The 21,421-nt window shown below is 41.6% G+C and overlaps 1 protein-coding gene across 1 annotated transcript in view; it reads right to left on the bottom strand.

Moving 5' to 3' along the window:
- Positions 1–229: 229 nt before the first annotated feature.
- Positions 230–21,421, bottom strand: part of ANKRD50 (ankyrin repeat domain containing 50) — a 39,134-nt gene continuing 17,942 nt past the window's right edge. The window contains 4 exon segments of the mRNA XM_036382028.2: positions 230–3,226; positions 5,458–6,331; positions 6,333–9,006; positions 17,779–18,008. Of these exon segments, the coding sequence (XP_036237921.1) occupies positions 5,461–6,331; positions 6,333–9,006; positions 17,779–18,008 (3,775 nt within the window). The 3' untranslated portion in view covers positions 230–3,226; positions 5,458–5,460.

Raw genomic sequence — 21,421 nt, 5'->3', positions numbered from 1 at the left:
TTTACAGTACATAATGGTCACTTTAAAGAGAAGGACATGCAGCAAATCTCTCCTGCATATGCTCAAAGCCACAGGAATTAATGCCAGGGTCTGAGGTTGGCTAGCCTGGGCTGCTTGCTGGAAACACACATCACGCTTCACTTAGTACTACATGAAAGTTAATCAAGTTTAATAACCTTTTCCTGAAATGTCCCAGGAAATGAGGTAGAAAAATTAAAACAGTTAGATGTCTGCTGAAAAGCAAATATATTTATTATGCACTTTAATATACACAGGGATTTTCGCTTAATATAATACAAGGAATAAAATAAAAATTTTACAATGTGAAATTCATTCAATGTACATTAAAGGCTATTTACAACCCACTCCAGGAAAAAACAGTCTATCTGCAAACCAAGTTAACTGAGGAGTTCAGATGGGGAATATTAAGCATAACAGACATTTGCATAGCAGAGTAACTGAGGAGGGAAAACACCTTTTTAGTTTTAAAGAAATGGTAATGTTTTCAATACTGATCACAGAGAAGACAAAAATGCATCAATTGTGCCTCGGTATCTCTTAATGCATTTCTCTCCAGATGAGTTTTTCCACATGCACACAGTATTGATATCCATGTCCACAAAACAGTCTTTTTCCCCAGCTCTCCCATCAAGAATTTTGGATGTCTTGTGGAGATGACCTTGGAAGGACCAGCGAAATGGGATGAAGAGAAACAGGATTGCTGTTTTATTCAGTTTTTTTGGGTGGTGAGAACTGCTGCCCTGGCAGAAGGAGCTGTGCTGAGTCACAGCTGCACCTCTCTGCTCACCTCCACTCCATTTACAGATGGGAAGGGCAGGGCAGAGGGAACAATGGGGGAACAGCAAATTTGCTTGGCACACAAACCCCTCACAAATGGTGATGCTAAAAATCACACTCAACAGCAATGTGGAATTACACAGACCATCTGAGAAAATAGATGATTTAAAGCAATTCATGCCCTGTTCCAAAGGGATATTCAAATGTGGCAGAATTGTCATTCTGAAAACATTTTTGACAGGTCTACTTTCTGCTGATTTGGAGAGAGGGTTTCCCCAGTGACTGTTTCAAATGTAAATATTATTCACACAAAACCCACCAGACTATCTGTAAGTTGTGGCCCCTTGTGAAATTGGCCATATTTTTACGTCCTCTGTCCACAAGGTGCAACTAATAACAACACAATAAAATTAAATAAATATAATCCCAATGACAGTCAAGGTCAGTAGAAAAAATGTTGGCATTCAGGGATCCCTTTCCACAGAACAAAACATACATCTAATCACTAAGGAAAGTCGTATTCTTGCACAGTATTGCAAATGTGCTGCTCTTGAGGTTTGGAACAAGTTTGCTGAGACCATTTTGGTACTTCCTCTTTTCTAAACCACTAACCCTCTTATGGCCATTCTGCCAGACTTCTGTTATGTTTATTTTATAATTGTCCCACGGGGACAAGAAATTCAATACATGAAACATTCAGAATAATCCATATTGCCGTGTGTCAGCTTCTAACATCTAATTTTACTATATGCTGAATGCCTGACTATAAAAGATGCTTTTTTGACATTTAGGGAAAAGCAAATAAGAATGGAGGTGCAAGATTTAAAAGCAAAAAAGTATTCTGATGACAGTTGATCATAATGACCAGACATGGAGCCCTTCAGTGCCTCAGAATATGCACTACATCTACATCCAGGGGCCATTCATCAAAGTTTAAGGATCTAATTATTCATCTATGAAAAATAACCTCAGCTCTCCATCATCTTATTTCTGGAATGATCAGAATTAGAGTATGAAAAAGATGAAACCCAAGCCTTTAGAAGAAACACTTGCATACAAAAATAGGCTTATTTTCTAAAGAGCAAGGCTGTGTAATGCTGAATATAGTAGAATATAGCTTGCATTTGTAGGAGAATAGAACCCACTTGTTTTGTTTTATCACTTGCAGAACTGTGCAAGTAAGATGTGCACATTCAAAGGGAAAACTCACACTGCTCACTTTCACACCAGTGCCCTTGACTTTGCTCTCTTTCACACCAGTAAAACACCTCTGCTGTAAGAGCAGGAAACCAGCTTTCCCCTATCCATGGATGGGCTCTCCTGACTGCTGATTCACCGTGCTCCAGGTACAGAGACACGCTGGCTCTACCTAATCCCCGTGAAGCAGTAACCACATTCATGCAAGTTTGTGCTTTAAGGAGTTATTGTCTCAGGACAGGGCTAACTCAGCCACCTCTGTACTCCCCAGGCAACGCTGTCGCTGTGCTTTTCCACTGCACTCCTGCTGGGTATCCTCTCAGCCTCGCTCACAAAGGGTCTCTATTTTCCATGGTTTGCTTTACTGACATTCCCAAAAATAGTCCTTTACCTTGGAAAAGAGAAAGAGCTGTTTCTAATGTGTAGAGATATACAAGAAAGCAGGATCAGACCTTTTAGCACCTCAGACATACCCACATTAGTTACCTCATCACCGTAGCAATAACAAAGCCTATTGAAGACCAAGTGTCCAAAATTTGCCTATTGCATTCAGTGGTCCCAGTCTGCCATCCAGATTTGGTGCTATAGTACCAGAGAGTAGATTTTTGCCTCTTAAAAATCCCAAAGACACTGCAGGTGGTTGCAGTCCGACTTCTTTGCCACCACTGAACAGCAATTACACAGACAGAACACACAAGTACAGTATTTATAAAATACTGTTACAAGACTTGTAATTCTGGAGGGAACCTTTTGAAGTACACGGGGAACTGACAATACATGACAACAATGCAAATGTGACAAACTCGTTGCTTGTTTTCGTTAGCCACAGAAAAATAAATACAAAAAAAGCACTGCCTTTTCCATAACACAGTTCACTGTGGCACATGCACCTCTACCAAGCGATCTGGAATAGGAAATCGGAATTCCTGGTTCTTACCATTTTCAGCTGTGGTCAGGGAAATACAGCATATATCTTTCTGCAATTAAAAAAAGTGCTCATTCTGTGTATTAAATACAAAGTACACAAAATAAAATTTCGAAGCACAGAGGGTTATACTGAGAAGGCAGCCTGAAAATGTAGGCACGTTACAGTAATTAAGGTAACTGAACTGTAGGAATCACATTCTTGAATTTCTAGGTGGACTAAACAAGCACTGTTTGCTTTCATCCCAGCCAGCTGATAAATCATCGGGAGCAGAAGCGCTTCTGTTCACAGCATCATGGAATTGGCCTGGAAGTACAAAATAAAAACACTGAGCTTTGAAATAGTCTGTAACACAAACAGCACTGTCAGAAATGGAGATGTATCAATCCCCCCTAATTAAAGTCAAAAGCACACAATAACAACCTGATGAGGAAAAGTGCTTCCTGCCTAACCCCAGTCCTGTGATTGATTCCCTGTGCCCTCTGCCAACCCAAGCTCCTACAGAGTCCCCGCAACAGGAGAGCTTCCTGGAAAGGCTGGGAAGCAGCAGCCAGGAAAGAAAAGCCATTCCTGTGGTGCTCCCATGGAGTATTTCTGATGTGATTTCCCACAGGTGACTCATTTATCCACCAGTCAGGGAAATTACCCATTTTTCTGCTTGAGATTCAGCAAAAGAGGAGGTAAATTACAGCCTGTGCCAAGCAATTCATAATCCACACAGAATTGTTCTAAACTCCCATCTTTAAAGTGACGCCCTGGAAAGTGTCACGAGAAAAGCAAAAGGAACCATTTGGTTATCCACACCTCATTTTTTAGCCATCTGCAAAACCAAGAACTTCACTGAGAGAAACCCTGAATTTTCAGTAACACACCATTTGTTCCAGACAAAGCAAAGCCAAATTTTAGTATTATATGTGGAATGTTCAGATTTCTTTATATGCTGATTATATTTTAAAATAAAGGAAGATGGAAAAATTCACCCAAACCAGTTTTTTGATGACAGGTCAGGTCAGATGAATACATTCTACATCAGAACCATGCAATGGATTTACAATAAAAGTATAACATGAAAGCAAGCAGTGAACATCAGGTGGAGGCACGTAAGAGTTAGGAAATACAATCCTTAATTACACGTTTTAAAGCTTTACAGAAGCAGGAAAAATTACAAATAAATTCTAATCCTGTTTGGGCAAGATGTACTACTGTGGGAATCTGAAGTCCTTGTAACTTTTATGAAGACTTAAGGACTTTTCTCTCCCACCTGATGATTCCTCTCTATGACTGTTCCTGCTGTCCTGCCTCACAGCTCATCTGACCCTTTGGTAAAATTTGCATTTTACAAATGTGCAGGCTCTAGTGCAGGTGTTTCTGAAACACTGTATTGTTCCAAACATTTTAATTGAACCAAAATGCCAGCCCAACAGGGTCCTGCACAATATTCTATAGCTCTGCAATTCTCCAGGGACCTCAGCCACGTCTACAGATATATTCCATTAAAATCAATTATTTCCAGGACATTTTGGGAAAATGCCTGTTTACGTGTTTTTGACAGCTGAAGACCTTCCATGTGTGGATTCTGCACCACCTGCAACTGTCCTAGAAACACTCTGTCTCTGATGACCTGCAGCAGAACTGAGTCAGAACTGGCAAGAACATTCTTGTTCTAAGGAGCAGCAGCCTGAGCTGTCCAAAATGCCGCATTCATGCACAAAAAAAGGTTTTCAAAAATAAGTGAGCAAGCAATAAGAGGTGGGCAAGCCTCTTATTCTGCTTCTCTGAAATTCCAATAGAAAACATTAACACATTCCAAATGCCCTAAAAATCATACACCTCAACAGGAAGAGAGAGAAAAATAGAACTATTTTAGCTGACTCACTGACAATTTATGTCTGAAAAGGAGACTTATAATTACTTTTTCAGCTTAAAATTCAGTATTGGAGAGGAGATGAGATATCTAAATGACCCCCACTGATTAAGAACAACAGAATGGTCAGAAAAGTGGTACTATAACATAGATTATATTCTTGCACTAAGAAAAGCCACCACTTTTATGGGAGGATTACCTTTACAGTAACAGAAATATAAAATCAGAACTTTAGAATATTATTTTATACTTATGCTTCACCCTTGAAATCCACATTCAGAGAAATGGTTGCCTATTACTTATAAGAACCTTCAGAAACTGAGGAGCATTTTTGTAAATAATGAAATAAAGACTGTATCTGAAAATATGAAGAACTGAAATTCTCATCTGTCCTTACATATGAAAATCAAATTCCAAATCGTTGCCACGTGAAACTCACTTATCAAAGACAGTGGGGCACAATTTGAGCAACTGAATTCAACAGACAACATGACAGTGATCCAATTCCTCTATGGCTGGTGCTTTTAAATGACAGCAAAGGAAATACTTGACAGGTAAAGATTTTAACATCCATCACGTAAGCAATTATGATGGTAAATGATAATAAAATGTAATCTTAGCACATTTTAAATGAAATGCAGGCATTTGGTTCCTTTGTGACTAGGTAAGTTACCTTTTACAATGGTGTTTCCTTCTTGTAGTTGAAGCTTGGGTCGCTACCTTCAATCTGAAGTTTTAAGGCTTGCTTAAGGCTGAGTTCTGTCTCTGCGGGGGGATAGCCTTCCAACACATCCTGATGCCCTCTGTCCTGCACTGTTCGTGGGACAGAAACCCTGCCAAGAAAAACCTGATTGCTCTGAAGATGGTAATTTGGATTTGTCATAATGCCGTTTCTCTTCTTCTGCTCCCCACTCTGTTGGTGAATCAGGAACTGCTGCTGAGATCGACCAACTTCTTGCTGAGCCGGAGGGACCAAAATCTTGCACTGTGGCTCTGGAGGCATTGATTTCAGTGGCATGCTTGTGCCAGATTTGGCAATAGGTACTCGTTTATCAAACTGAGTCATTTCATACTCTAGCACTTTGGGTTGGGAGGAACTACTCTGCTTTATTTTTTTTCCAGCTGACCCAGACTTGCTGGAGTTGTCTGTTTTGCCCCCTTTGTTCGCTTTAGTTGATTTCAAGCTAGGTTTCACTTGGCTCCATTCAAACTCGCTGCTGGGTGAATTGTGATTTTGACTCAGGGAATGAGTTGTGGAAGAAGGGGAGACAATGGACTGCCTGCTTCTGCTGCGTGGCAGGGAATGCTGCTGGATTTGCTCCGTGAAGGACAGGCTGTGGAAACTATCGATGGGCACCGTCTGAGCGGTGGCCGTCGAGGACGTGGTGCGGAGAGAGGAATTTTTGGAGCTTTTCAGGGAATTATTTGATAAAGATGACTTCTGACGGTCAACAGTAGAATCGGGAGACTCCGAAGGAGAACTGAAGGCGTGTGCAGGCCCATTGGATAATCCCCGCATCCCAGGCTGCACGTCTCCTCCAGTACTCCCCTGAACTATTTGACTTCATGGTTAAGGACTGCATTTTAGAGGAGACTGATTGTAAGGGCTTCTGCTCCATTGTGTGGACTGGAGATGGAGTACAACCATTCAGAGTCGATGCACCATATTTTTCCAGTAATTTGATAATCTGGGAGTGTCCATTTTTGGCTGCAACCCGCATAGCAGTGCGCCCAAATTGGTCAGCGTGATTGGGATCAGCACCATGCTCCAGTAATATCTGGACAACATCAATGTGCCCCTCTTGGGCTGCAATGCAGAGTCCAGTAGCACCTTGATTACAAGTGTGGTCGACCAGAGCCCCATGCTCGATGAGAAGCTGCACGACCTTCACGTGGCCTTGCCATGCAGCAGACTGCAAAGCAGATCTCTTCTCGTTGTCTGCAGCATTCACGTCAGCATGGTACGTTATCAGCACCTGCACCATCTCCACATGGCCCTGCCAGCAGGAAACATGGAGTGCTGTTCTTCCTTCAGCATCGCTGGCTTCGACGTTTGCACCATTTTCTAAAAAATACTCAGCCATTGTAAGCTGGTTTTCTAATGCTAGGATATAAAGTGTCGGCCGGCCATCAGCATCTTTGTAGTTCACATCTGCTCCATGGCTGAGCAGTAGCTCGACTATATCTCTGTGACCTTCTAAGGCAGCAACCCGGAGAGCGTTTCTCCCATCATAGCCTCTCTGATCAATGTTGGATTTATTTTCCAGTAACATCTGCACACAATCATAGTGACCTTCCTGCGCAGCTAATATGAAAGGTATCCGTCCATCATTATCAATTTCATTTGTTCTAGCACCTTGTTCTATAAGAGCTTCACAGATCAACCTGTGACCTTCAAAAGCTGCCATGTGCAAAGGTGTCCAGCCTGCATCATCTCTGTGATTTTCATCTAGCCCCCTGTCCAGCAGAGTCCGTACTACCTCAACATTGCCCTGCGCAGATGCTATGCTCAGGACTGTTCTACCTTCACTGTCGATGCTGTCAACAGCTGCACCCCAAAACAAGAGAGTATTCACCACTGAGGCGTGGCCCATGGAGGCTGCTGCCAGAAGCGGCGTCCGGCCGTTGTTGTCTGTGTGATCAACATCAGCTCCTCCTTCCAGGAGCAGATCAACCACATCCACGTGTCCCTCATAGGCGGCCACCAGCAGTGGAGTCATGCCATCCTTGTCGCAGTGGTCGACTTCAGCCCCGCGGTCGATGAGGAGGCTGACCACCGAGGCGTGGCCCTTGCTGGCCGGCACGCAGAGCGCGGCCACGGACAGCGCCGTCCTCCCGTCCACGTCCTCATGGTTCACCTCCGCGCCGTGGTCCAGCAGGTGCTCCACGATCTCCTTGTGCCCCATGTACGCAGCCGCGATCAGAGCCGTCCTGCCCTCGTTGTCGGCTTTATTCACTTCGGCCCCGTGCTGGAGCAGGTTCAGCACGATGTCCTCATGCCCTCCCCACGCCGCCGCCCTCAGCGCCGTCCGGCTGTCAGCGTCGGCACAGTCCACCTTGACCCCGGCGTAGAGGAGCGCGGACACCACCTCTGTGTGCCCTCCCCAGGCGGCCGAGCGCAGCGCCGTCCAGCCGTCGTGGTCTGTGTGGTTGACGTTGGCCCCGCAGCCAATGAGGCAGTTGACCACCTTGGTGTGGCCCTGCCGGGAAGCCAAGGTCAGCGCCGTCTGCCCGTGGGCGTCTTCGATCTCCAGGTCAGCCCCCCTGGACACCAGCAGGTTGACCACGTCGAGGTTGCCGCTGTAGGCCGCGTTGGCCAGCAGCGTTCTCCCGTTGGAATCGCACTGGTTCACGGACGCGCCGTTGTCCAGCAAGGTGCGGATGGAGTCCTCCCTCTCCAGGGCCTGACGGACGATGCAAGACGTGCGGTCGTCTTCGCTGTTGACGTGAGCACCGGCCTTTACCAGCAGCTGTAGCACCTCTTGCTCTTTAGGAATTAAGGTTGACAGGGAGTCTTTGACAGGTGTGCCATTCCAGATCATCCACAAAGCCAGCTCTGAAGTTTCCAACTGCAAATTAGAATTAATGAGATGCAATGCAAACTCTTGAGCTTCTAAGGGCGTTAAATCCTTTGCTCGGCAGGTGTAACTCATGGCCAGCATTCTGTGTCCCTCTGCGGCATTACACAAGTATTTCTGTGTGCAGTGCTTTACATCCAGCAACCACTCTGCAAAACTGTAATGAAACAAGATTTTTGTATTTCCAAGGCCATCAATAAGCACTTTGGACAGGACATCCAATTTGCGTTGAAAGTCCTCCATTGTCATCGTCATGTTTTTGGTCCACACCGCGTGATACAATTCTGGGGTGGTCAAGGGCCTGCAGGCTGCAAGAATTACATTAAGGATGGGCTGGACCTTTGCAAACTGTTTTCTCACAAAAAGTCTCTGACAGAGCCAAAGGTAGAGGCCATTTAATGTTCCTGGAATATCACGGATCTCCCGCAACATGATAAAATTCTCCACAACTCCATCTAGGACACGCTCCAGATACAAAAAGCAACCGCTGCTTTTGATGTGAAGCTGATTCAGCATTTCTGCTGTTTCCTTTGTGAGGTGTTGCCTCAGGGCTTCTTCCTGGTCCAAACGATGCAGAATATATTGCTGCACATCTTTCACAATGTAAGCCTTTCGGAGGTCATCCAGACTTATTTTTCGAAAACCTGTTGAGAGGAGAGAAAGTTGTAATTATTTCTGATCCAGCTCTGCTTAACTCAATGTTCAAAGAAGAGTAAATAAAAGCCAAGACATTTTTGGGTGGGGAACAACCACAATAAAATATTTTCCCCTGTAAACACAGTGAATATAAATTAATTATAATAGCAGAAAAGTTTGATAATTAGATGCACTGTTATTGTCATCTATTATAAAAAAAAATAGGTGCTATTAACGAAAATAATATTGAAAACCACTCTGAATTAGGCATTGTGTGTCTGCCTTGGACAATACTAAACACCTAAGCAAAACCATCAAAACTGCAACTGAAATAAGATTATTAAGTATTATTATATTATTAAAGGAGTAATCCCTTCTCCAGTGTGGTTAACAATGGAATTCTAAGTAATTTTCAGCTATTTAGCTTAAGACAATTATTATGTATATTTAATTACAGAAGAGGGTATTCACACCTGCTGCATATGCATGATAAAATGCATATAAATTACTAACTTGACCACCACAGTCTCTTTTAAAAGCTTTTATGATACAGGAGAGACAATCAAAAATAGTTTTACACATCTTTAGACTCTGCACACTGAAATTACCTACTTTTTCCAAGTGAGGACTGAGTTCTAGATAAACACCCCGGTTCTCAGGTAGGTGACTCATTGTATAAAGACATAGGTTCGCTCGTAGTCATATCTCTGTTTTTCCAGCCTCTTTACTCTTCGAGGAAAAAGGGACATTATTTCATGCACACAGAATGTGTCTGTCCCCTCCCCACTCAAGGAAAGGGACACCGTTCCCAGCAGCACGCGCAGGGAAGTTCCCTGCGCTGCCTTAGGACTCTCGGGAATGGGGCCGAGCCCAGGCAGAGCTGTGTGGATACAGGGCTGCCTCTGCCATCTCAAACATTTGCTCTGGTAGGGCCAAGGTAAGCACTTGATGAGGACCTGCCCTCCTTCATTAATGACACACCGCGTGTTCGAACGCTGCCCTTGCGGAAGTTACGGGAAAACCACAGAGGTCACGGAGGCAGCGGCTCCAGTGACCGCGTTTCAGGCCAGAACTGCACCTCACCTCTCCAGGGACAGCTTGTCATCCCTTCCTTACAGCCAGCTCAGCTAGTCAGGCACAAAACCAACTGCTCTTCAAACCAAAGCTAAGTTACTAATCTCTAAATTATACTGAAGGAAAAGAAACCATAGATCGATGTGTTCCATTCAATTCTAGCCCCATCTCCACAGAAAAAAAATCGTTTTAAGAGAGCCTCTGTAGGATGCTGCTTGTGGATCTATGTTTTTATTGTATTTAAACGCTCTGTGGATCACACTGCTCAGTCTCTGACAGCAAATTCAGGCTGGTAACAGAGCTGTGGTTTTTGCTGCCCAGTGGCTTCAGCAGAGGTTCTGAACGTCCCGTTAAGGTCACCCTGTTAATTGTTTAGTCTACATGTGCACTGTACAAACACCACAGATGAGAACAGAGAGGCCAACTATGGAAGTGTTACTAAAATATATCTGCCTCCCTTAGTAATTATGGAAGCACTACAAACAGGACTGAACCAATAGAATACCTAAAACAAAATCATGCTTCTCCATGAAATTAAATCACTGGAGAGGACACTTTTGCACAGTCAGTTCAGAGGATAAGACTACACAAGTGAGATTGACTACTTGAAGATTTTATAAACAAAAGGCCAGAAACAAGAAAGATTATTTTCTCCATTCCAGAGGCTTCTTTTTTTTTTTTTTTGGCTCTAAAAGGAAACACAGAAACAGCTTTATCCACCATAACGTGCCACAAATTCAAGTAATGTCCTTACCTGACTTGTAGGATGGCATAATTCATTGCTTTACTATGTATTTTAATAAAATATTCTCTATGTAACTTTGTGAAGCCCTTAATTCTTGCACATAACCCAAATAAAAAACTTTGCTGAGTAAGAGCAGACAGTGCCCTGTGATTGTGCAGATCCCACGCTCCCACTTGAAGCGAAAGGCTGTTTCTAGGTCACGATCCTTTGGAAGACACAGAAGTGAAAAAGTAACACCAAAGCCATTGCTTGGTGCACAGTCACATGCATCCAAGGAGCTGTAATTAGGGACAAGTGTCCCTCTGCCTGGCTCATGTGTGCAGAGGGAACAGCTCTGTTTTGCTCAATCTGGAGCAAACACAGCCATCCTGCTCATTCACCTTCCCCTGAACTGCCCTGCTTCGCCTCACACAGATCTGTCCCCGTCTCTTGGCTCAACAAGAACAGGCAGGGAGATCTGCAAAATCATTCTCTATGTCTTTAGACCTAAGTGACCCTGCTCACAAAATCCCCAACATCTCACATTAATCCCATGCCCACATCCTGCCTCCCAATATATACCTGCAAACGTAAGCTATTTTTATTTTTCCATGGTTTGTTTTTTGAGCAGTGGATTTCATTTCCCTGCAATGAGAAAACCCCCGATGGACTGGCACAACAGCAATCCTGAGATTTCAGCTGATGTTCAGTGTTGCCTGACTAATGATTACACATCACCTCCCCTGACTCCCAGCCTTCCCAGGAAAACTTGCAGTGATAACTGTTTAAGCGCCTCTGTCTCAGTCTCTGTATCTCTGCTTCAAAAACAAAACACTCATGCCTATGCAAGCATTCTTTGAAAGAAAATTTTCATTTTGCTTCCCAAAATGGGTGGGAAAGTAAACAAAAAAACCCCTAAGCCCTCCAAACAAAAAAAGTAAAAAAGGAATGGTTTGTATGTTTGGCATTTGTTTTTTCCCTTTAAATGATGTATCAGTACCCAGAGAAGCTGTGGATGCTCCATCCCTGGAAGTGTTCAAGGCCAGGTTGGATGGGGCTTTGAATAACCTGGAAGGTGTCCTTGCCCATGGTAAGGGGTTGGAGTGAGATGATCTTTAAGGCCTCTTCCAACATAAAACATTCCAAGATGATCTGATTACTTTATTCCATACTAGAGCTAAAAATATTACCCTGATCTGTTCTTTACCTGAGATACACCAAATATCTAAGCACTTCAGACAGGCAAATAAATTTCAGAAGGCTTCAGAGCAGTTTTAAACTATTTGATTGGCTACATGTTAATGGAAGCCAAAAATTGCTTTTTTTCCCTTTTTCTGCAGTATTTCCCTACATTCTTTGTTAATGAGATCCTATATATTGTATCTGAAATTAAGCTTGGACAGCAAGAAGCACACTACACTCATACAGACCTTCACACATCCCAGGGATAAAACACCCTTTAAGGGCTGGGATTAACAAACTGCCATTGTAGCAGACTTTTGGACATGAAACAGGATATTAATTTTAACCACTGCATCAGGCCATACCATAATAAGCAAATAATTCAAAAGAAGCCTTATAGATAGAACTGAATTTTTTAAAGTCTGAATTTTTTGTTGCTAGCTTGAAGAAGGAAAACAAAGCTATGTTTTTTTCTCCCCAAATATCTGCTTAAATGAAGTCATTTTACATTTCCAAACAAAGCTCCTGCAAACTTGCTTTTCAACCCTGCTCCATACAATAAGTCACTTTCATGGACAAGAAGTACCAAAATACTAAGAGAAAGCTCATTTTGTTTCAGATGCATTCCCATGAACTACTTAAGCTCAGCAAAACAGAAGTTACAGTAGACAGAACTTGCAGTCCCATGACCATGCTTCTTGCATTGTTAAAATTTTTCTTACAACACATCACTTTCAACCCAATGGGAGCTCCAATATGGATTGTTCTAATTTATTACATTTCTGGCAGTTCTGTAAACAAATCTGTTCCAAATGTATTCCTTGGCAAGACCTAGGGCCATTCAAAAGGGGGAAAAATTATCTTGGTTATAAATACTTTTATAGCATGTCAACCTTTTCATACTTTAATAGGAAAAAAGCTATTAACTAGCAAGTTTCAATACTTAAAAATATCCTTCCACTTTCATATCTTTAAATGGATTTACATAAGCACGTAACTGAAGTTTAAAATGCATTTTGATGTATTTAACTGAATTGTAAGCTTTAGAGAAATCCAAATTATTACAAACATGGCAGTAATTTGGCATTAATAATTTATGCTGCTGATCTAAACCCGTACTGAATTAGGTACTTCTGTGGCCATTTAGGCACACCTGCTCAAAGAGAATAACTTATCCAGCAGAGTAAAGGGCACCTGGAGACTCAGGCAGCACACTTAGCTTTCAGTGCATTTGCAGTATATTGTGCATTACAAATTTCTCTGCCTCTTCTGCAGGTGCTACGAGACACTGAGGCTGAAATCTGCTGCTCTCACTGGTCCGTGTCACTGCACAGAAGTTTACTGAATTAGATCTACAGGTAATAGTCCATTTAAAACAATTTAGTCTTCCCTCTTTAATTACAAGGCAATTAAACTCCAAGTTCACACACAACTTTTTACAAGGAAATATGAAATTCCCTAGTACAATGCTTTCAAAGTGGTAATGAAAAGAAAGGACACGGTAATTAAAAGCTCCCTATATTTTCCCAAGCATTCTAAAGAATTTTTCTTCCCAAACCCCAAACTTAAACAAGAAATAAACCTTTTCAAAGCTTCAATATTATAAAAGTAAATTTTACAACCACATAAATATATAGTTTATCTTTTACAGTAAGAATCCAACTCCCATAAAGACTTCAAAGAAACATGAAATCACCCAAATAAATTCCCACCTACAATGAAAAATTAGAGGACAACTTAGATTTTTTTATTTTGGAAGCAATCTCTCCTGAAGTAGTCTCATGCCATTTATTTTCTGGAATGGCAGAAAGGTTCAGCTTCAAATCTGACAACTGATTTGCTTTGGGGATTCAGCAACAGAATTACCTTAGTAGCTCTAATCACCAGACAGAGAGGTTTCTGAGAGAAGCTGCACTGTGATTTTTTACTGCATTTCTCTAAAATTTTCACAATTTTGCCAATTTTAAATTTTTTTTTTTTTGGAAAGGCTGTAAGGAAAACAACCCTCTGCATCTATTCAGACATTTAAACAGCAGAAACATGAGAAAAAACATGTTCCTGAGATTTCCCATCAAGAACAAATTCAGATAAATACCAACTCCTAAAAGTTCCTGTCTGTCTCGAACTGAATGACAAATAAAAGGATGAGTGAAAAATGGATGACATTGTCAGTTCCTGCCTATGGACAAGTGAGTGAATGGACCTTAAAAGCTGCCTCTGAGGTTAAACTGAACCCCTTCACCGCTACTTTCAGTTTTTTATTGAATTTTCCAGTATCTTTCTGGTATTTGCCATTAACTTCATGAGAACTATGGTTCCCTGAGATGTGACCCTGCATAGGTTGTGCTGCCTCATGCATGACAAGGAATTCTTCAGAAGAATGTCAGTGTTGAACTGAGTGGTATAATCAAGCCACATGCCACAGATACTTGATTTATGTGTCTAGCAAAAAAAAGAAGAAATTAGGTAAATGCCTATTAAAAAAAGAAGCCTTTTAAAACCATTTGTACATATGCACTTTTTCCTATTTACCTTTATGCTGTTAATGAGAAATTATCTGCTGTTCACTCCAACTTATTTTTGTCAAATTGCCTGATTTTAAAATGCCTCAAATTCTCCAACTACTGTGAGGGATTTTCAAAACAGGTTTTGAAAAGCATGACTCCTATGCTTTCAAGTTTTAGTCTCATTGTAGAAAAAGCATTAGAATTAGCTCATTAGCTAAAAATGAAAAAAAAAAGTAATTTTTTGTGGCACATTTTATGCTCTGTGCCACTTTCATGTTGGAAAGGCTGTGTTGATGTAGCTGCTTGAGTGCCCACACTTGGAGCCAAATGTTAACAAATGATGATGTGGGAGACAACGTGGATAACTATGGGTGCAAGACAAAATTGTTAAATTTAGGGGAAAAGCCATTAGGAAAAGCAAGCAGGCAGCATGTGGCAGTTGGTGACAGAGCATATGAAGAGAAGGCAGTTATCTGTCCCTCTCCTTTTTTAACTCATTTGGCATTTGCTCACTGTGGAGGGTGACCGCAGACTCAGCCAGGCATCATCTCACATTTGGTTCTTATTTTTGAGGTTGTCTCTGTAGCCACAAGAGGCAAAACCTTTTTTTCTTCCTTTTTTTTTTTTTTTTTTTAAATTAATGAAAGCTGAGAATCTGAGCAAAGGGGAAAAATCCCTAGCACATTGTGCTACTACAGAATCTGGGAATACAGAAGGGCCCAGAGCACAAGCTGCAGCAGATGCAGGCACGGCTATTCGGTTTTCATAAATAAGTTGCCACCAGAAGTGAAAGAACAAAGAGGACCAGAACAAACACCCCTCCTCCTTTTCTCATTCTTAAGAGTGCTAGATTATTCACCACTGGCAGCCTCAGGATGTCAGTGGGTAAGAAAGACTGGACTCTCTCTTCCATGTCATCACTATTTTTGGCTCAGGAGCTGCTTGCACAACTCCCATCTGTACTGCACACCCAAAAAAGAGCATCATCAGGATAAGGCCACTGCAGCAAGCCTGCTTCCAGTTATTGAGAACACTTTGCTGACATGAGAGCTAAACCTATTTGTCAGGCAGATTCAGAAGAATTTTTCACTGAATGAAAATTCTATGTGAAAACAGATACAAACTCACTGCAAACAAATTAATACTGGTCAATGTATATTTCACACCACACTCCAAAACTTCTTTAACAGAAAAAACTACAGATGTGACACATTTTCTTAGTAAATTCTGAAAGGATCCCAATCTCTCTCACCAAATTACAGTGCAACTGATTTTTATTTGGTCCAAATACTTATTGTTGATCCCCACTTCTGCCTGCCCACCAACTAAATAGAAATAGCTTTAAAAACTGGCTCAGCTAAAAGTAAACGTTCAAATACCACAAAGGAGGAGAAGAGTGTGCCCCAGTAGAAGAGTGAATGTCAGTCAATCCTTTGCAGGCCAGAACCCAAAAAGAAATCCACGTTATTTGCAGTTTTACAACACCAAGTTGCACAGTTTCTGAAGTTAACAGAAGCTTCAGCCACGCTCCTCATATATCCTTGCTACACCTTCTGCAAACCTGAATATTGGCTGGTAACAGGAAAACCCTCCAACAGTGAATTAAATGGGCAGCCAACACATTGGCTGTAATGTCACATTTTCCTTTCATACTGGCAAAACCACAATTGCCTCCAAGCAGACCCTAAAATTTCTTCTCAATTTATATCCAATTCTTTCTTTGCTGTACCTTTTCCACAGTGAAGATGGGATTATAGTATCACACACCAATTTCCTTTATGCTATTCATCAAGTCATACTCTGTGGAAATGAAAAATTAACTCACTGGAATTAAATTTATTTTAAAGGCATATCCATTAGTTCTGCTGATTTTTCCTGTCAGGAATTCCATCTGGAAATATATTTAAAAGACAACAGCAATTTTTTAGGGCTAGTCAGAAACACTGTACAATTCAATGGAAAGGAAACAGGACTGTTGTGAGAAAGTCTTGCCTGGTTTTTTGGCAATAACAACATATCTAATCAGCCAAACTCCAAAACTAGTCCCATAGGAATGCCTGAAGGAACCCTGTGAAGCCACCTCAAAGTTTCTTTTATTTGTCACATACTCCCAAATACCAGTCTTCATGTCTGCCTCTGATTAATCCAGTACTTCATTCCAAAGTGCAATTATCCCATTGACCTTCTGCCACTGTGGCAACGAGCAAGCCTATGGGTCTAAGTTCTATAATCACATTTTTTGTCCTAATTGTGTCCTTAATACACACAGGCTTTATACATAGGCCTGGAATCCAGTCCAGATATTGCCTTTTATTAAATTTCAGAGAACTTCCAGTAACAATGTCATTACAGTGAAGAAATGTTCTCATGACACAGTACAGCCTGGACGAAGAAGCTGTAAAATTTTTTTTTACTGTGCAACCTTTGCCAAAAGCACAGTCCAAGAATTCACATCTACATTGTTCCTCTCTCCAATTTCACCTTCAGAGATTATTACCCACTTTCTGCAAACATGGGGAGAGATTGTAATGGCAGATGAAAGGAAAAGTTTCTGAGGTTGTAAGGAATGGGTGTATGCAGCTGAAATACTTCTGCAGTTACACATCACCTATGCTGTTTGAAGCTTCCTAAAATGAGCAAAGCAAGAGGAATTCAAGACACTGAAGAGAACATGGATGCTTTGCAAAGATAAAATTTAACTCTAAAATGTTTGGATTTAAGCTTTCCATAGTCCTTGGGAAACAGGGATGTCGCCACCATATTTTCTGAAAAATACCTTCACCAGGATTTCTCTCCTGGGAAGCTGAGAAGCGTCAGAGAAAAAGGGAAACAATATTATCTCATTTGCTTCTCCTGTGTTTTGCTGCTTTGGAATGTGGTTGGAGATTGTTTATCTAACCTGTGAATTGTTGTGACTTAATGACCAATCATGGTCAGGCTGTGTTGGGACTCTGAAGAGTCACGAGTTTTTCATCAGCATCTTGTTAAGCCTTCTGTCTGTTTCTTTTCTCTATTCCTTAGTATAGTTTAGTATAGCATTCTTTAATATAATATAATACCATAAAATAATAAATTAGCCTTCTAAGAACATGGAGTCAAATTCATCACTTCCTTCCTGCCACGGGGGACCCTGAAAATACCACAGAGGGATGTGTGTTTTTTACAATTACTATTTTTGCTATTGGCATTTTTTTTAGAACTAAGCATGCAGCAGCGCTTTCCACCATCCCCAGGGCTGGTAAATACAACATCCTAGGTACAGGTCCCAAACAATTCCTGTGCTCTGTGCTCACCTGTAAACATTTTTGTAACAGCTTTACTCTGCTTGCGGGCAGAACACAGGAGGAGCAGCCAGGGAGGGAAGAACTCGAAGTGGCTGGCCAAAATCTCTGCTATTGTCCCAGACAAACTTGTGGAAGTCTGTTCACCCTCAGAAACGTTACAGCCCTCATCCACCGAGTCCACCAGCATGAAGAGGCTCTGCTGAGGGGGCTTCATTCCCAAGAGAGGCAGCAGAATGCACCTGGAAGGAACACAGCACAAAATCGGTGTTTTAAATGCACTTAACAATACATTGACTGTCACACAGGGCATCCAGGGTAAAGCTATGATCAACTTCAACTGAAAAGTTACTTTTGGAAAATTGCTACCATGCAAAATATTGAGGTAGACTAAACTAAAAGAAATACTTTGAACAGGTAGTGATGTAGTTCTTTCTTAGGCACTATTATTTTTCATGAACTTCTAATTTATAACAGTGCTTTAAAATTATGTAATAGTGTTCAATTAGAAGACTTGGAAAAACATTGCTTCACTAAGAAGCTACTTGGCCTAAAGCCTAAGAACTTCACTACTGTTGTCTCTGCCAAAGCTGTTGCTACTGCTTATCAGAAACTAATAGCGAACAATAGCTGGTCATGAAAGAAAAATCTGAAAGACACATAAAATATCAAAGCTCAAAGAGTTCAAGTCAGAATGAATAACACTATTACAAAGAACAGAATTTCTGCCATACCTTCACAAATAAAATGCAAATTAGTAGCAGACTGAGGCGTTTGGTAGTGACTTTGATGTATTAGCTTTTATTTATATTGAAGTTGCCAAGCTCCTGTTACTGGGAAAGGATTATCTGCATCCTTGGGATGCAGCTCTAACAACACATCTGATTGTGTGGCTAAAAATTTCAAATTTGCATCTACTGTTGCTCTCTTTACCAGGTGGTTCTTAAAAATGTACCTCACTACATTTACATGTATCTTTAAATAGCACTACATAACCATCATGCATCTATTCAGTATTTCCACACTACACTACTGTTTTTTTGGGAAACTTCATAGTGATTTAGGCCTGTAAGTCTCACTGACTAAATTATCTTTAAATACACTTGGCAAGTAAACTTTGACTTTATAGTATAAGGATTTGGAAAATGAAATGAGGTGAGAAAAATACATATCTGACAGTTTACTCTCTTTTAAATTTGCTGTTTGCACATGCCCAGAAGGCATACCCATCATAAGTATTTTTTGTTTTACTCAAGACCATAATAACCTTTTTTCATTTGTTTTACTGAACAAATTTACCTTCAGAAGACTTTGGTCAACACATTATCACCTACCAAGCATTCAAATGGGAATACAGGAAAACCCTGCCTGTTAATGCAAGAATTTAACCCACTTCAGAAATTATTCATAAGCCTTGTTAGGGGGAGGTTTGTTATTTTCTGGTTTTCTGACAGAGAAAAAAGCAAAATGGAAACAGTGGTGCACTTTTCACGTCTGACAGTAACAACAGAATTTAGCAGAACCGACTAGAGGGGAAATTTCCCAGAGGTATAAAAAGGAAGTACAGAATACCTGTGATCTAAAAATATTCAGTATTACATGGATCTTAAAACATGGCCTCCCCTCCTTTTCTTTTTCAGAAGCACAAGACTTCTGGAACTCTTTGGTAGTTCCCCAGCTAGGTACTCCTTCAGAGGATGCCTGACTTCCAGCTGAAATCACTGCCCACTAGGCTGGGAAGTTAAGCAGCTACCAATTTACAGAACAGGAAATTAAAGTAGCCATGAGGTTGAAATTACTTTCCCAAGTGATGCCAATCCCACAAGGAAAGGAGGCAGTTGGAAATGACCACATTTTCCACCCCTTCCCCCACCAAAATGCTGCCTTGCCCCCTCAGCTATTTGTGTCAAGGCATTTTTCCTGCAACATTTCTTTCCCTATCAAAACTAATTTTCTTCTCACATAGTTCTCTGTATGAAATTACTTTTTGAGAATGAATGTTACTATGAGATATGAAGAAATGGTAATGGTTATTTTAAATTAAAAATCTCACTTAAAATCCGTGTGACCCTAACAAAATGCCTACGAAATACCTTAGGAGCATCCAAGAACATTCTTGTGTCAGTTTTTACCTGTTGGGAACACCACCAAGAAAAGCAAACAGTCTTGTCTGGGAAAGATTCCCAAATCACTCTGCCTCCAAACAGGGCTGGAAGCAGATGTCCAAGGAATAATGTAAGCACTGGGCAAGCACTAGGAGACCAAATTTTACCATTATTCTCAGCCACCACTGCTTCCAGGGACTTTCTGAGATTCAGCCTTTGCATTTAACATCCCTTAACTGACCACACTTCCTTCCACAGGTCTGTCCAAGTCTTGTAGGAACTGGTTTAAAGCTCTGCCACTCACAACAGCAAGGCTGTCTGCAGCTTAGATGCACACTGCATGAAATAACCCTCCCTTTTGTGGTTTAAAAACCAACATGTCCTTGTTCCATTTGACATTCTTCAACTTCTCACTGGAAGGGGCAGTCAGCAATAATGTCATATTCCCACTATCTATGCCATTTGTGCCACAGCCTCTCTGAGCTATTGTTTGCCAGGCAGACAAGTCCTAGCATATTGAAGCTGCTCCACAAAATGCTATTCCACAGCCCCTTGTCTCCCTGTGCTCTGCTTCCTTCCACTTCACCAAACTTCTACTTCTGAATCTTAACATAATTTAAATTCCACTAGGAAAAATATATGCACATAAGAAATGAGGCACAGTGACTTCTCCCAGCTTAGAGCAATATTAATAAAAGTGTGGCATTAACAAGATATTGATCAGGCTTTCTCTTTAAGTGCCCTTTGAAACTGTTTGACAAAATTCTGTTCTTCTGAGACACTTTACATCACAAGTTCAGAGCGGATGCCAAGGAACATAGCAGCGAAACTTTTTGGGAAGCGCTGTGCTCATGTGCCAGAAGCCCCATTATGTGACAGCCAGGGGATCAGCCCCAGACAGCACAGGGCTAGGAAAGGCAGGTCCTGCCTGAGCAACCTGATCTCCTTCTAGGACAGGGTGACCTGCTCAGGGGATGAGGGCAAGGCTGTGCATGTCATTTACCCAGACTTCAGCAAAGCCTCTGCCAGCGTCACCCTCATCACCCTCCTGGCCAAACTGGCTGCATGGTGGAGTCTAAGGAGAGGTGGGCAAGGGAGTTAAACCCAGCTGGGGGCAGGTCACAGGTGGCATTGCCTGGGCTCAGTTTTGGGGCCGGCTCTGTTTCTTTATCGCTGATCTGGACAGGGGCACCAAGTGAACCCTCCCCAAGTCAGTCTCTTGTCCCGAGACATGGTTTAGTGGTGGACTGGGCAGTACGGGGTCAGTGGTCTCAGAGGTCTCTTCTACACCATCCTATGAGTCTGTGTTTGCCTCCATAACAGGACTTAGTAATTCCACTCCCCTACCATTTCTTGATTACACAGGAAAATAACATAAATCAACACGGAATTAACAAGGTCTTTAAGAGCACTTCCCTCAAGGGTGATTCATCTACAGATTGTTGTAACAGATTGCTTAATTGCAGAGTGCCTCTCAAAAGATTGGAAGTTGATTTTCTTTACCTTCTGAAAGGGTAACAGCTTTATCTTTACAACTTTTATATTTAATA

The sequence above is a fragment of the Molothrus ater genome, chromosome 4 (assembly GCF_012460135.2).
Source record: "Molothrus ater isolate BHLD 08-10-18 breed brown headed cowbird chromosome 4, BPBGC_Mater_1.1, whole genome shotgun sequence".
Classification (NCBI taxonomy): Eukaryota; Metazoa; Chordata; class Aves; order Passeriformes; family Icteridae; genus Molothrus; species Molothrus ater.
This window is presented reverse-complemented; position numbering and strand designations above follow the sequence as displayed.